Raw genomic sequence first — 12,365 nt, 5'->3', positions numbered from 1 at the left:
AGTTCCCTAAGATTTTTCAATGTTTATCTGCAATGGCACTGCTTGAAGCCCAAGTACAGAGCAGACCCTCGACATCATTTTGCTTCCTCATGCAAAATACTCTTTCTGCTGGGTTAGATGATGGCAATGTGCCCCCTAATTCCCTACAACTACCTAACAGCTTCAGGTCACGTCACAGACGAAAAGCTATGCTGCTTTACATCTCCCAGAGAAAATACTGCTATTGTGGTAATCCTCAGCAAGGGCAGCATCCCTGGCTGCTGCACTGTAACACGGTTTCCCTGCTACCGGGAGGACCCTTCACGCAAGTGGCAGGCGTAAGACTGTCTGGCTTACCCAGCAGTACTTGACTGTCTCAGCAGCGGCAGCACAGCAACAGAAAGGGCTGTGAATGTGCTAATGGAGTGGTCAAATGGAACAAAGGGGCAAATTACTGACTGACAAAGATGATGCCTGCTCTACTTTTAGCACTCACTTTCCCCTTTTCTCCCTTCCCTTTTCTGGGACACAGGTGCAAGCGGTCTAGAAATTAAGTTGACTCACCTTCAGCTTTGGCTGAAAGAAAGTGGGAGGGGCCACTGTGTTTCGTGAGAAGCCCAAAGCTGTCACTGTCTGTCAGACTCTGAGGATGTTCAGCCAGCACCTCTAAGAACAATGCTGTCAGAGCTTGGACAAGCAAGAATGTTGTCCTTCTGACTGCTGGTGAAGTTTATCATTAAGCTCTTCAACTTTGTCAAAACTAACTTAATGCTGTGTTACTGCAAATGAAGAATTTCCAGAATTTTCAGAATTGCTGTTCTGAACATAGAAAAATAAGAGCATAAAATCACTTTTAGGTCTGTTTTCCCTTTACTAAATCTGGACTCCAGTTATGAAAGATAGATCTATAAAGGGGGACATTAATACCTTGTATCTTCAAGTCCCAAACACCTATTAAAGCAGTTCCAAAGACAGAGGGACAAAGAAAAAGTCAGCCTATAGAGGTCAGCTATTTTGAGAATTCTAGCCTTAGTAAATAACCTTGTTTTTCTTCCATTATTTGATTTCTGAATTTGAGATACCTGATCGAAACTATTTCATTTTCAACTTACTACTTAAATTGAGTACAGATTTTATTCTTAATAAGCAAACCTACCTTAACCCAGCTCTACAGTAAATAGTTTTATCTTTTTGCTCTCCCTTTCCATCATTTTAGATGCATGTGGATTGTATAATCAGAGAAATTTTTTTACAAGGAATCTATTCAGAACAATACATGTGCATCTTACCATCTTGTGAAAGAAGCAAGTGATGGTATACTTACTGCACTATCCTCACTACATGGTCCTTAAGGGGTATGTTAAACTATCCATATCTGAGCTTGTTTATTGAAACATTCCCATTCCCATGCTGACCAACTACCATTAGTCAAAATAGGATTTGAGTCACTGGAACAGGTGTAGTCTACATGGTACTAAAGTTTGCAATCACTTCAGGATGTAGAAACCAGTGAATATATGCCAGCCAAACAAAGTGGAATAAACACTGTCATTATTTGCTTCTAGAATTTGATATACTCAAAATTACAAGAAAATGTTAAGCATGTAAGAAAATTCCAGTAAATGTTTACAGAAGCTGAATGTCAAAGTTGAGGGAAAATGAGTCTTCACATGATAAGAATGCCCAGTAATCCTGAAAAGCTCTTCTTTGGAGGGAGACAAAGCTCTCCCCCATTTTACTCATTTCGGACAGTAAAAGTTAAATCATCAAGACAATTTCCTAAGTATTATTAAATGATTGGAAGAATTGTGGGTTCTAGCATGCCACATTGAAACAACCTATTGAGGCTTTTAGTACAGCCTGTGAGAGCAAAATTACATTTTATACTTTCAAGAGTTTTCTGAAGTGGAAGATCTCAGTATTTTTTAGTTGACAGGATTTTTAATGTCAGAACTTTAAGCTGCTGCTGTTTAAAACATCTGCAACATTTTAGCAAGAAATCACAACACCTTGAATGGATTTAAAGGGCATTATGCTACTGCTATTATCATGTATAACAGTATTGATTCTTGCAGTGAATATTGACTGCTTTCCTTGTTTTCTTACATATCATATCATATATCATATCATTATTTTTGATATTTAACTATACTTTTATCAGGCCACATTCTGGTTATCGTGCTGCAGTCTCTCTGAAGCACTTACCTTGTTTCACAACTTTCATCTGGCAGTTGAAACAATGCTAACAACTCCAACAGAGGCTGGATACAGCCAGCAGTGCCTGTGATTCAGAACCCCATGATCAACATTATCACTCTCCCCACCTCTGATACATACACTGAGAGTAGTACCACGGCAGTGACTGCAAAGACGTCTAGGAAGGACAGAGATCTCCATAAATGCCACTCGATTGGTATCTAGCTGAGGCAGACCTCTGGTTTGTTGCTCTATCTGCTGGCATAAAGCTGGTTTTTAATCACGATTACAAAAATTCTTCCCTGTTGAGCTAAGTGTTGCTGTGCTTCATTTTTGCTCAGCTAATACTGACTGCCAGCAGAGCTCTATTTAACATCGGCAGTTAAACAGTTAAATTTATTTCTGTTATGCCTATCTTAATACAGCTTTCTTTAACTTATAGGTCTGGAGTCTTCACTTAATTTGTAAAATATTTTGAGGCAGTCTTTTTTGTTTGTATGCGTTAGAAAGCAAACAATAATTTTGTAGGGTTGTAATTCAGGAAAAAATTCAGACAGTTCAATAAAAAATTAGCCATAATTGGATGTCAGTAGAATATTTTAAAATAGTCTTAAGAGATGATCTAATATTAATTAGCTCTGAGAAATTACTATCTGGTACTTATTGAAAACATGAGAATTCCTACTGTAGACTGCAAAGGAAAACAAAAGAAGAAATTACATGCAATTAAAAACTTAATAGTCTTTTTGGGCACAGGATTGCAATCAGGATGTGATTTTTAGCTGACTTTCTCTACCTTTCATGAACTTAGGGGAACTTAAAATTAACAACTATTTTATAAAAGTAGCAGATGCACATGGGTGTCAAATAAGGAAACATTTTCTTTGAATTTTCCCAAGGAGACTTACGATGAATTTGTTGCAGGCTGAAAGGGACACCTAGATCTAATTAGGTCCAAGCCTCCTGCTCAAAGCAGTGTCAGCTACAGAGGGTTACTGAGAGCCACGACCAGCTGAATTCTGAGTATCTCCAAGGACGGAGACTCCAGAACCTCTTAGCATGCCTGTTCTAATATTCTATCTACCTCACATTAAAAAACGAGTTAATTTTTTTTTTTAGATCAATTTTTCTTTGTATTTCAATTTTTACCTGCTGTCCTATCACTGTATATCACTGAGAATAGTCTGACTGTGTCTTCTTTACACTATTCCATCAGACATTTTTCATACATATAATATTTCCCTCTCAGCCTTCTCTTCTCCAAGCTAAAAAATCCCAGATCTAGCAGCCTTGGCTAGTATGTGGGATGCTGCCTAACCATCGCTAAGGTAGTTGACTAGGTCTGCTCTGGATGTCCCTTCCTCCTTTCTACTAGGGAGCCCGCTGCTGGACCCTGTATTCCAGATACGGCCTCAACAGCCCTGAGTAGAAAGGAAGGATGAGCTCCGTTGATCTGCTGGCAGCATTCCCTCAAGCAGCATAGGAGGCTGCTCGCCCTCTTTGCACAAGGGCACAGCACTGCCTCATGTTCAACCCGAATCTCCAAAGTCCTCTTCTGCAAAGCTGCTGCCCCAGCATGTACTAATATAGAGATTTACTTCTCCTTAGATTTTGGACTTTGCAATACTAGTCAGAAAAACAGAGAAAAATCACTTTGAGAACTATGCTCACACAGATGTACATTGCCATGCACCCCTGAGCTCCTCACACAGTTTTGTTTCATGCAAAAAAAGCTGCTGCCAACATATATATCAGACTGTCACAGAGACACTGCCAGTTCTGGTCTCAGTGTGCCAAGTGCACACATTATGTAAGCCGATCAAGTGCTTGAGAATATGTAAGGACATTTACAAAAGTGTGTGCACAGTTGTGCAGACACGTATCTTAAAATACAGTTCTGAGTTATCTCTCTGTTGACATCCCAGACTTAGTGGACTCCACGTATAAAACCAGTTCCCTGTTTGATGAATTCTAACAGACCACCACTCTATCATTCCATAAAGCAGACTCCCTTCCATAATAGAGATCTGCATCTTTTTCCCCATCTTCTTACTGTTACAAATATTTTTCCTTTCTTTTTCTTGCTGACTCATTTTCTTGTTGCTGTACTTTCTTCTGTTTTGATCATGACAACTAATACTACAAGGATGAACAAAGTAAATACTTTGAGATTTTAATTTCTGCTACATTATACAGCAGAAAATGTGATGAAAGGACCAAACCTTACACACCTTCTTCAGAAGACAGCTCATTAAAAATCATTAACAACTTTTAGTACGAGAGCAGGAATTGACCTGAAGTCCTGAGAAAACCAACAGTTTTTTTAACACTGGTTTAAACAAAGGTTTACTTTGATTTGCATCCCTAAAAGAGCATTAACTAGAATTACGATATTTCAATTAAAATTATTTTTATTTCTAATCTTTGTTTTCCTTTGCTAAAATCTCACAACTTCTGTAAAAAAAAGATACCAGAGAAAGTAAAGAAGAGGATGTAATATTAATATCTAAGAGGCCCTTTCAAGTTGGAGACATACTTTGAAGTTTCCTTTTTAAGTAATATTTTTTTGTAAATAATTTTAATACATCACTGTGTATGTGTATATATACATCACTTATTCAATCTCAGCACTTTCTGAATAAAAGATCTTAATAATTAGGGAAATAGCATTTGCCAGACACAGATTGTTCAGATGCAGTCTTTGCTTACTGAGTGCTGGGTAGCCGCAACTATGTGAGAGACGGCATTGTTCTACGCACAACCTGGTTTTTGTATCTTTGCTTATTATTTTATGAAATCTCTTCTGCCAGCAGCTCTCAGGTTTGAGCTAGATGGGCTGATATGGTCTAATCCAGTACGGACTTTATAAGGTTTTATGTTTCCTTGCTACCTCATCTTTTTTTATATCTCCTTTGTATTTCTTTCTCTCAGTTTTTAAAACATACAGTAATTTCATGAATACAAGCCGCACCATTTTGACTAAGATTTTTCTCCCAAATCGGAAATGCGGCTAATACTCAGGAGCGGCCAATATGTGAATAATTTTCTGACATTTACAACCTCAGAAGCGCCAGCCAGAGTGCTGACCCGAGCAGCTGCAAAGCCGGCATTTCGCGATCGTTACAAATTGTTACTCTGTTGCGCCGCGGGTGGAGCCTGGCTCCCTGCAGGCAGCATGGGGGGTGGGGAGAGAGGAGGGAGAGCTCTTTCCTTCCCTGCTCTGCCGCAGCCCGGGGGAGAGACGGGGGGGCCCCGTGCCGCCATGGCCGCGGTTCAGGGAGGAGGCGGGGGCCCCGCGCCGCCATTGCCGCGGCTCTGGGAGGAGGTGGGGTGCTCCGTCCCCACCCACCGCCGCGGGAGCGGGGGGGCTCCGTCGCTGCCTGCCATCACGGGGCAGCGCCGGGCTGTGGTGACCGAGCCCAGTGGCAGCGGCGGCCGGCCCCAAGCGGCCCCGCTGAGCTGCAGCGCCGGGCTGGGCTACCCGGCCCCGTCGGCAGCCCCGAGCGGGCTGAGCCTGCACAGCCCGAGTTGAGCCAGTAAACCCCGCCCTGCCATGGTTCTGTTACTATTTGGCAACTTTGTTGCACGCGGGTCCTCGCTGCGAACGACAGGCCGGCTTATACTCGGGTGTGGCTTATTTACGGACAAAGAAGGAAATATTTGCCAACACCCACAGATGCGGCTTATACTCAGTGCGGCTTGTATTCGTGAATTTACTGTAAGTGTGACTTTTACTTCTTCCATTTCTATAGCTTGAACCTGCTTTTGTTGGCATATCAGTGTATCCTTTTTTTACAGCTACACTTGAAGCTTTCTCTTCTTGTTCACATTACATCACTGTCCTACTCTGATGTCTGCTTAATATTCCAGAACTGATATGCCCATGACCAATGCAGTTTTTGTCCTTCTATCCTGTTCTCATGCATCATCTCCACCTCAACATTTCTTTTCACTCCCACAATCTCCAGTTTTCTTCCCAGAGATCCCTTCTCCAGCATTAAAGGATTTGTTTCTTGTTTCCTTCCTTCCAAGTCTTTGCATTTTTCCTCTTTGTTAACTTACTTGGTCTTGTAGGACAAGAGAACTAGGAAAGTAAAAAGATGCCTGTTCTAATTGTCCAAGTCAGGTGTGTATTTAAGAGTCTCAAATGCACTAGTGCCAACAGGAGTTGGACTAGGTTGGACTAGGTGGTCTCCAGATGATCACCAGAGGTCCTTCTAACCCTAACAATTCCATGATTCTGTGAAATCCCAATATATTCAAAAAGGGACAGCATAACATTAAGGTGTCTGCTAATTTTCCAAGGAAAACACAGTATCAACAAGACAAACTAATTTGGTATTCTCTTAGATAGTGACATCAACTTCTCAAAAGGAAGAGTGTCCTGCAACACCTCAGGTAGATCACTTAGAGACTAACTGAACATTACTAACAGCCTTAACTAATAGAATGCTGCTCCCTCATGAAATGTTACAGTCTAGTAACATGAACAGCTACTTGCTATTATTCTTTCTAGGTTACCCAGTGCAGTGCTGTGTATTTTGAACTAAAGCAGTGAACTAAATAAGCCTTTATCCCATATGCTGACTAACAGTTCTTTCTGAGCAACACACTACCCTCCTGACTATTTAATATTGAGGATAATTTAATGCATTCCTGTCCCTAAACATCTTTCTTCCTGATACTTTTTCTTCCTATTCAATTAGATTGCTATTCCAGATCTTATTTCATACACACTACATCAGTCTTTTTGCTGAAATAAAGACTAAAGACTATTTATTACTCTTCTCCTTCTATTTCTTTTCTTGCTCTATCTTCATTTCCCACCTTTCCTCACAAACACATCAAAAAAGTTAATGTCTCATATGGCTTTCCTCAGCTACAGGAGGGTGGGGATACGAAGCACATCTTGTAAAATGTTTGTCAAACCAAACAAACAATTTCCAGAGAGTTTCTAACACCTACCAGTTGTTATGGATATCACAGTATTATCAGAGTTATTTAAAACAGTTTTAGATTAGCCAAATGTCAATCTCACAGCAACTGCACAACCTTCAGGACAGATGACAGATTTCCAGCTGCGAAATGATTGCTTAAAAAACCTGTGTAGTTTCTAAATGAGCATGTATTATGTTTTTTCTTTACAGGGGAAAAAAAATTATAAGTTACAAAACAGGTTCAGCTATTCAAATGTATCATTCTGGTTTACATTAGTTTTTCTTCTGAGTCTGAAAGCACACAAGATAAATTTCACTACTGTTTGTTTTCACATTTTCAATGTACTGGTTAAAAAGAACTATATCTATTAATTGCTGTTTTTTGTTAAAGTTCCCACCAACTTTAGTATTTTAAAAGCATGTATTTTGTCTGAGGAACAAATCAGAGGTCACAAAACCAACTCAAGTGACTTTGCACAACATCTTACTTGAAAATGGTGACAATTATAGTAAAACATCCAAACAATGTCTTCTTCTGATTTGTTTGTTTGTTTGGACTCTCCTTATATATCAAGCCTATAACAGATTTCTTTTATATATAAAAGTGATTAAAGAAATTCAGTGGAGATTAGGCAGAGCTACAAAAAAAAGATGATTTTTTTTTCTAGTGGTGCACAACGGCTTGTGGTAGATAAGACAGATACAGAAAGTTCTGACAAAGTGTAATAAGAAAGACACGACTCAAGTGGTACATATAGAAATACAAATGCCCCAGTCACCATACTGTGAAGAACCCAGATGGAATTAGCAGCACAAATTCACATTTTTTAGGAAACAGCTATGTATGCTGGTTGATCTTGCACTGAGGCATAGTCTCGAGTATGTGATAATACATTCTGTCACCATGGAAAGGAATGAACATAATGTAATACCAATGAATAAATTAAAACATTACATGCTGGCAAAGTTTTCATTCTTATTTCAACACAAACAAGGGTTTAAAAACATGTAGAAGGTAAACACAAGTTCTCAGACAAGTATATGTATTGCCCTTGCTCAATTTTCACTTAATTTTGGTATAATTTTGTTGAGTCTCTAGTTGAGCTGAGCAAGTTGTCTCTTAACTATTCAACTAGGTATACTCAGTAAACTGGGCAGAAAGCTATTGCAATTTCACCCTTGAAGGGTGTGTTTCCCCCTTGATCTGTAGTGATATGCAGTAAAATCCTATTTGTCTTACATAAAAGCATCCAGTGAAATCAGAAGGATAAGGGGACTTGGTAAGGGGACCAGGATTTAATCCAAAATTGTACTATCATAGGGATATGGACATTCTCCAAAATTTGTGGTCATACACTTCTACACCTGAAACAGAAACACAAGTGAATGCTTTTCCTGAAAGATTCCATTTTGTAGTATTTAACACAGATTTACACATGAATACGGCTTTAATTAAACATGAGTTGCCTCCTACCCCGAAATTGCTGCTAGTTTTTGATGAGCCTGATAGGCCATCTCACATCCCCGGGTTCGAGTTTTGTGCAATTCCGCATGTAGAGAAGGACAGGTGACAGAGACATCCCCAATAGAAATGACTAGCTCCCGATAGAGAGCCACCTGGGTATTGAACTCCTGGACAAGCTGAAAAACAAAAACGATTTACATACATGAGAATTTTTAACTACATAAGGAAAAACAATCCAATTTTTAAAAAACATTCCCAATATAGGGCTTTTTCCTGCTGCTCACAATTTCACAGCACACAGGATCAAGAGCACACGATTCAGTAAATGACTAGAGCCTCCATGGCAGCTGCTTCTTTTGTGAGCTATAAATGTTCATCTGTAGGAAAGTAGTGTTTCTGCTTTTAGTATCTGAATGTGTTTGAGTTATTAGTATTAAATATTAATCAGACAAAAAAAATCTGTTTTACTAGTAGCAAGAGGTTATTTTTTGCTATCCTGAAAGGGGAAAATACCTCCAGAAATAATTGTCTTTGCTCCTCCTGCTTCCTGATTAAGAGCACATTCGGGGACTGGAATGTAGCATTTGCTTTTAAATTGGCAATTTTGCTAATTTATTTTGTAATGATTTCTGTTCTGTCACTTTCCCACAACCCAAATTTCCAACTTAAAACTCATCTGCTGTTACTAACTGAGAAGACGTACCAGACAGGTACTTTCCTGTTAAAATTCCAGAAAGGACTTTTTATAAAGTACATGTGGGAAAAAGAAACAAATGAGTAAATAAACACTACATCCTGTACAGAAATCCAATATCCAGAAAATATATACAGATGTTATTGGATAAATGGGTAATTTCAGATAAATGGAAAGATCATTGTTGTTTAGTTCCACTGATCATGTACACAGAATTCTATTTTAAGGAAATTAAGCATTTGCTGTCTTCTGAAAGAATGCACATAAGACCATTTGCTCCACATGGCGGCGGGGGTGGAAGGACTGGAGTAATAGAACAGAATATTTATTTATCGGTGTTTTGACCTCAATTTCCAAACTACATAAAAACAGACAAGAGTAATTGCTCATAATTCTGCAGTCATCATCACCACCAGATGTTCAACACACCCCAACATAAAAACATGCTAAGAACCTGGAGTCTATCAGAACTACCAATTTTTAAAGTCAAGCCCTCAAATTCTCATGCTCAGGAAATAAATGAGTTGCTTCTGCCATATTACATTCATACCCTTCATACATCCCACTGCAATTAACTATGTAGCTGAGAACTGGTATCAAAAATAGTTTTGGCCATGCTTTCTTGAATTTCATTTTAAGAATAGCTAAGAGGCTTCTCTGCTTCAGGAGCAGCAAGTCAAACCAAGTGCATTTCAGTACATCTGCACCCTCCCACACCCAGATCCCAAACAAACCCAAAACCACACACCAACAAAGCCCTAGGCACAATACTTGCTGAACAAGTCTTCAACTCTTACCATTCTGTAGCTTAAGAGAATGCATGAAGGCAATGGAGAGGGGAAAAAAAAGTACTATGTTGTGTCATAGTGTGATTATTCTGCATTAGGAAAAGTGTTGCATCCTGCAACTGGTAACTGGTTGCACCAGATGCATTTTGCCAGTTCTCACCAGACATCCCTTGTTTAAACAGACTCATTCAGCCACCTTAGCATTGCCCAGGAAAACAAAACCACACATATGTTGCTGAATTGAGACAGAAAACAAGAAACGAACCATACTGATTTCACCTCCTGAATCCTACCGCAATTTGATAACCCACCTATAAAACGTATTTTATTTCTAATCAGTTAATTCTAAAAAATTCTCTGTAACTAGCCACATTATGCTATTGGGAATGAGAAAAAAAGGCAGAATCCAGTAAAATCCACTTGTTGGGTATATTTATAGAGCTGCTGTGGCAGCTTTTGTTCCTCCATGCACTGGGAATTGCTCCCAATCTTGAAGCATCAGAGTGGATAATCTGCCAGCACAAAGGAAAAAAAAAAAAAAAAGAAAAAAAAAACCAAAAAAACCCCCAAAAAAGCCAGAATCCAACAGAATAGAAGTAGCAGCTCTATTTTCAAAGCGCTGGACAGAGCTTTAGCCAGGTATGGATTTGTCGAGAAAAAATAGCAGTGACTTCATTGTTTTTTCTACGTTTGTCTCTAGCTAGAGAGACAATTTCGGGGCCCGGTGTCAGGCTGACTGTAGCTCAGGGAGCCTGAAAGGGGGCATATGGTGCTGATTTGGAGGAAAGTGTCAGGATGCAAGCATTTTGAACATGACTGGGGAAAAACATCTCACAACAGATAGCGACAATCCATAAGCAACACAGACGCAGGTGTTTCACAACTGCAATCAGCTACTCTGGGAAAACTGGTAACAGGTATCATATATACCACGGAGAGAATTTCAGGGCGTCTCTGTGCCCTGATTTAGAAGGATATTAGGGCAAGCATGTGGTTGCTGTATAAGACAGCAAGTAGAGAGTACAGTGATTCACTGGAGGAAACTATTTACCAATTTAGGCTTCAGCGAGCCCAAGTCTGGGTATGGACTTGGACGGATCTACCAATAATCAACTCCAGCTGCTTTAAGGTGTGTGCACCGGGGCGAGGACTCCTGCTCCCGCAGGACTGTCCAGGCGCCCGGCTCCGCTCCCTGTCCCGCAGCGGGCTCCCTGCAGCTCTCGTCTTCCCGCTTTGGAACCGCGGCGAGTTGGGGTGCAGGGCAGCACCCCGGCGGGGACTGCGGGATAACAAACAGTGCAACTGCGCGTGATGGGAATAACCAAGGTGGCGCGAGGAGCGGCACCGCTGCCTGCGCCGGCAGAGCTCGGGAAAGATAAAAAAACCTACGGCAAGCCCGCCCGGGGTACCCACCATCTTACAGTCGTCCAGGGTTCTCTGGATCTGGTAGGCGCTATCGGAGCCGCTGCCCCGCCGTTCGCTGTCGCGGCCGTGCGGAGAGGTCCTGCTGCCCTGGAAGATGGAGGCGGCGGAGCGGGGGCGCTTCCTGCGCCCGCTCGGTGCAGCGCTCATGCACACGCATCCGCCGCGCGGAGCCGCCCGCGGGCGCGGGCAGCGCCTTCCCCGCCGCCGCCGCCGCCGCCCCGGGCACGGGTGCAGGCCCGCGCCGCTCGTCGCCTCGGCCGGGCCGGAGCCGCGCCGCTCACGGTAGCGAGCGCGGCTACTGTGGGCGATAGCCTGGCGCCTGCAGGAGAGCCGGGGGAGCGCCCTGCAGCATCGCCTCCGCTACCGCGGGGAGAGGCGGAGGGGCTGGCGCCTGCCCTCCTTCAGCAGCATGTCAGTCCCCGCGGAACCGCCCCGCCGGTGGCATGCTCCGCCGTCCTCCTTCAGGCAGGCGGCAAGCGGGGGGAGCGCGACCGTAGCCGGTGGAGAAGCACTCCCATGCAGCTCCCGGCGGGGAAGCCCGACCCGCCGCGTGTAGCCGGGCGCCCGCCGGGGGCGGTGCTGAAGATCCGGAGGGGCTGGCGCCGTCACAGCACCGCCCCCGCGGGGCGGGAGCGCCGCGCCCGCCGCGCCCCGAGCCCCGAGCCCGCCCGCGCCGTGAGGGGGCCGGCTCGGCGCCGCGCCGCGCCGAGCCCGGCTGGGCCGAGCCCGGACAGCCGAGCCCTGCTGGGAGCCGCCCCCGCGCGCCCCGGGACCGTAGGGCACCGCCCGCCCCGCGTTCGCCGAAGTTGATACCCGTCTTCAAGAGGCGTGATAAGGCATCGCTTGTATTTTTAAAAAAAAGCACTTGGTTCGCTGCTCAA

General features: G+C 42.8%; 1 protein-coding gene across 1 annotated transcript in view; it reads right to left on the bottom strand.

Annotated features, from left to right (window-relative positions):
• Nucleotides 1-12,077, bottom strand: part of LOC117010635 (regulator of G protein signaling 7 binding protein) — a 37,918-nt gene extending 25,841 nt beyond the window's left edge. Inside the window, exons 1-2 of the mRNA XM_033085376.1 lie at nucleotides 11,473-12,077; nucleotides 8,587-8,753 (exon numbers count right to left, since the gene is read on the bottom strand). Coding sequence (XP_032941267.1) covers nucleotides 8,587-8,753; nucleotides 11,473-11,631 — 326 coding nt within the window. The 5' untranslated portion in view covers nucleotides 11,632-12,077. The remainder of the gene's footprint in view (nucleotides 1-8,586; nucleotides 8,754-11,472) is intronic.
• Nucleotides 12,078-12,365: the final 288 nt, after the last annotated feature.

The sequence above is a fragment of the Catharus ustulatus genome, chromosome Z (assembly GCF_009819885.2).
Source record: "Catharus ustulatus isolate bCatUst1 chromosome Z, bCatUst1.pri.v2, whole genome shotgun sequence".
Taxonomy (NCBI): Eukaryota; Metazoa; Chordata; class Aves; order Passeriformes; family Turdidae; genus Catharus; species Catharus ustulatus.
Note: the sequence above shows the minus strand (reverse complement) of the source record. Positions and strands in the feature narration are given on the sequence as shown.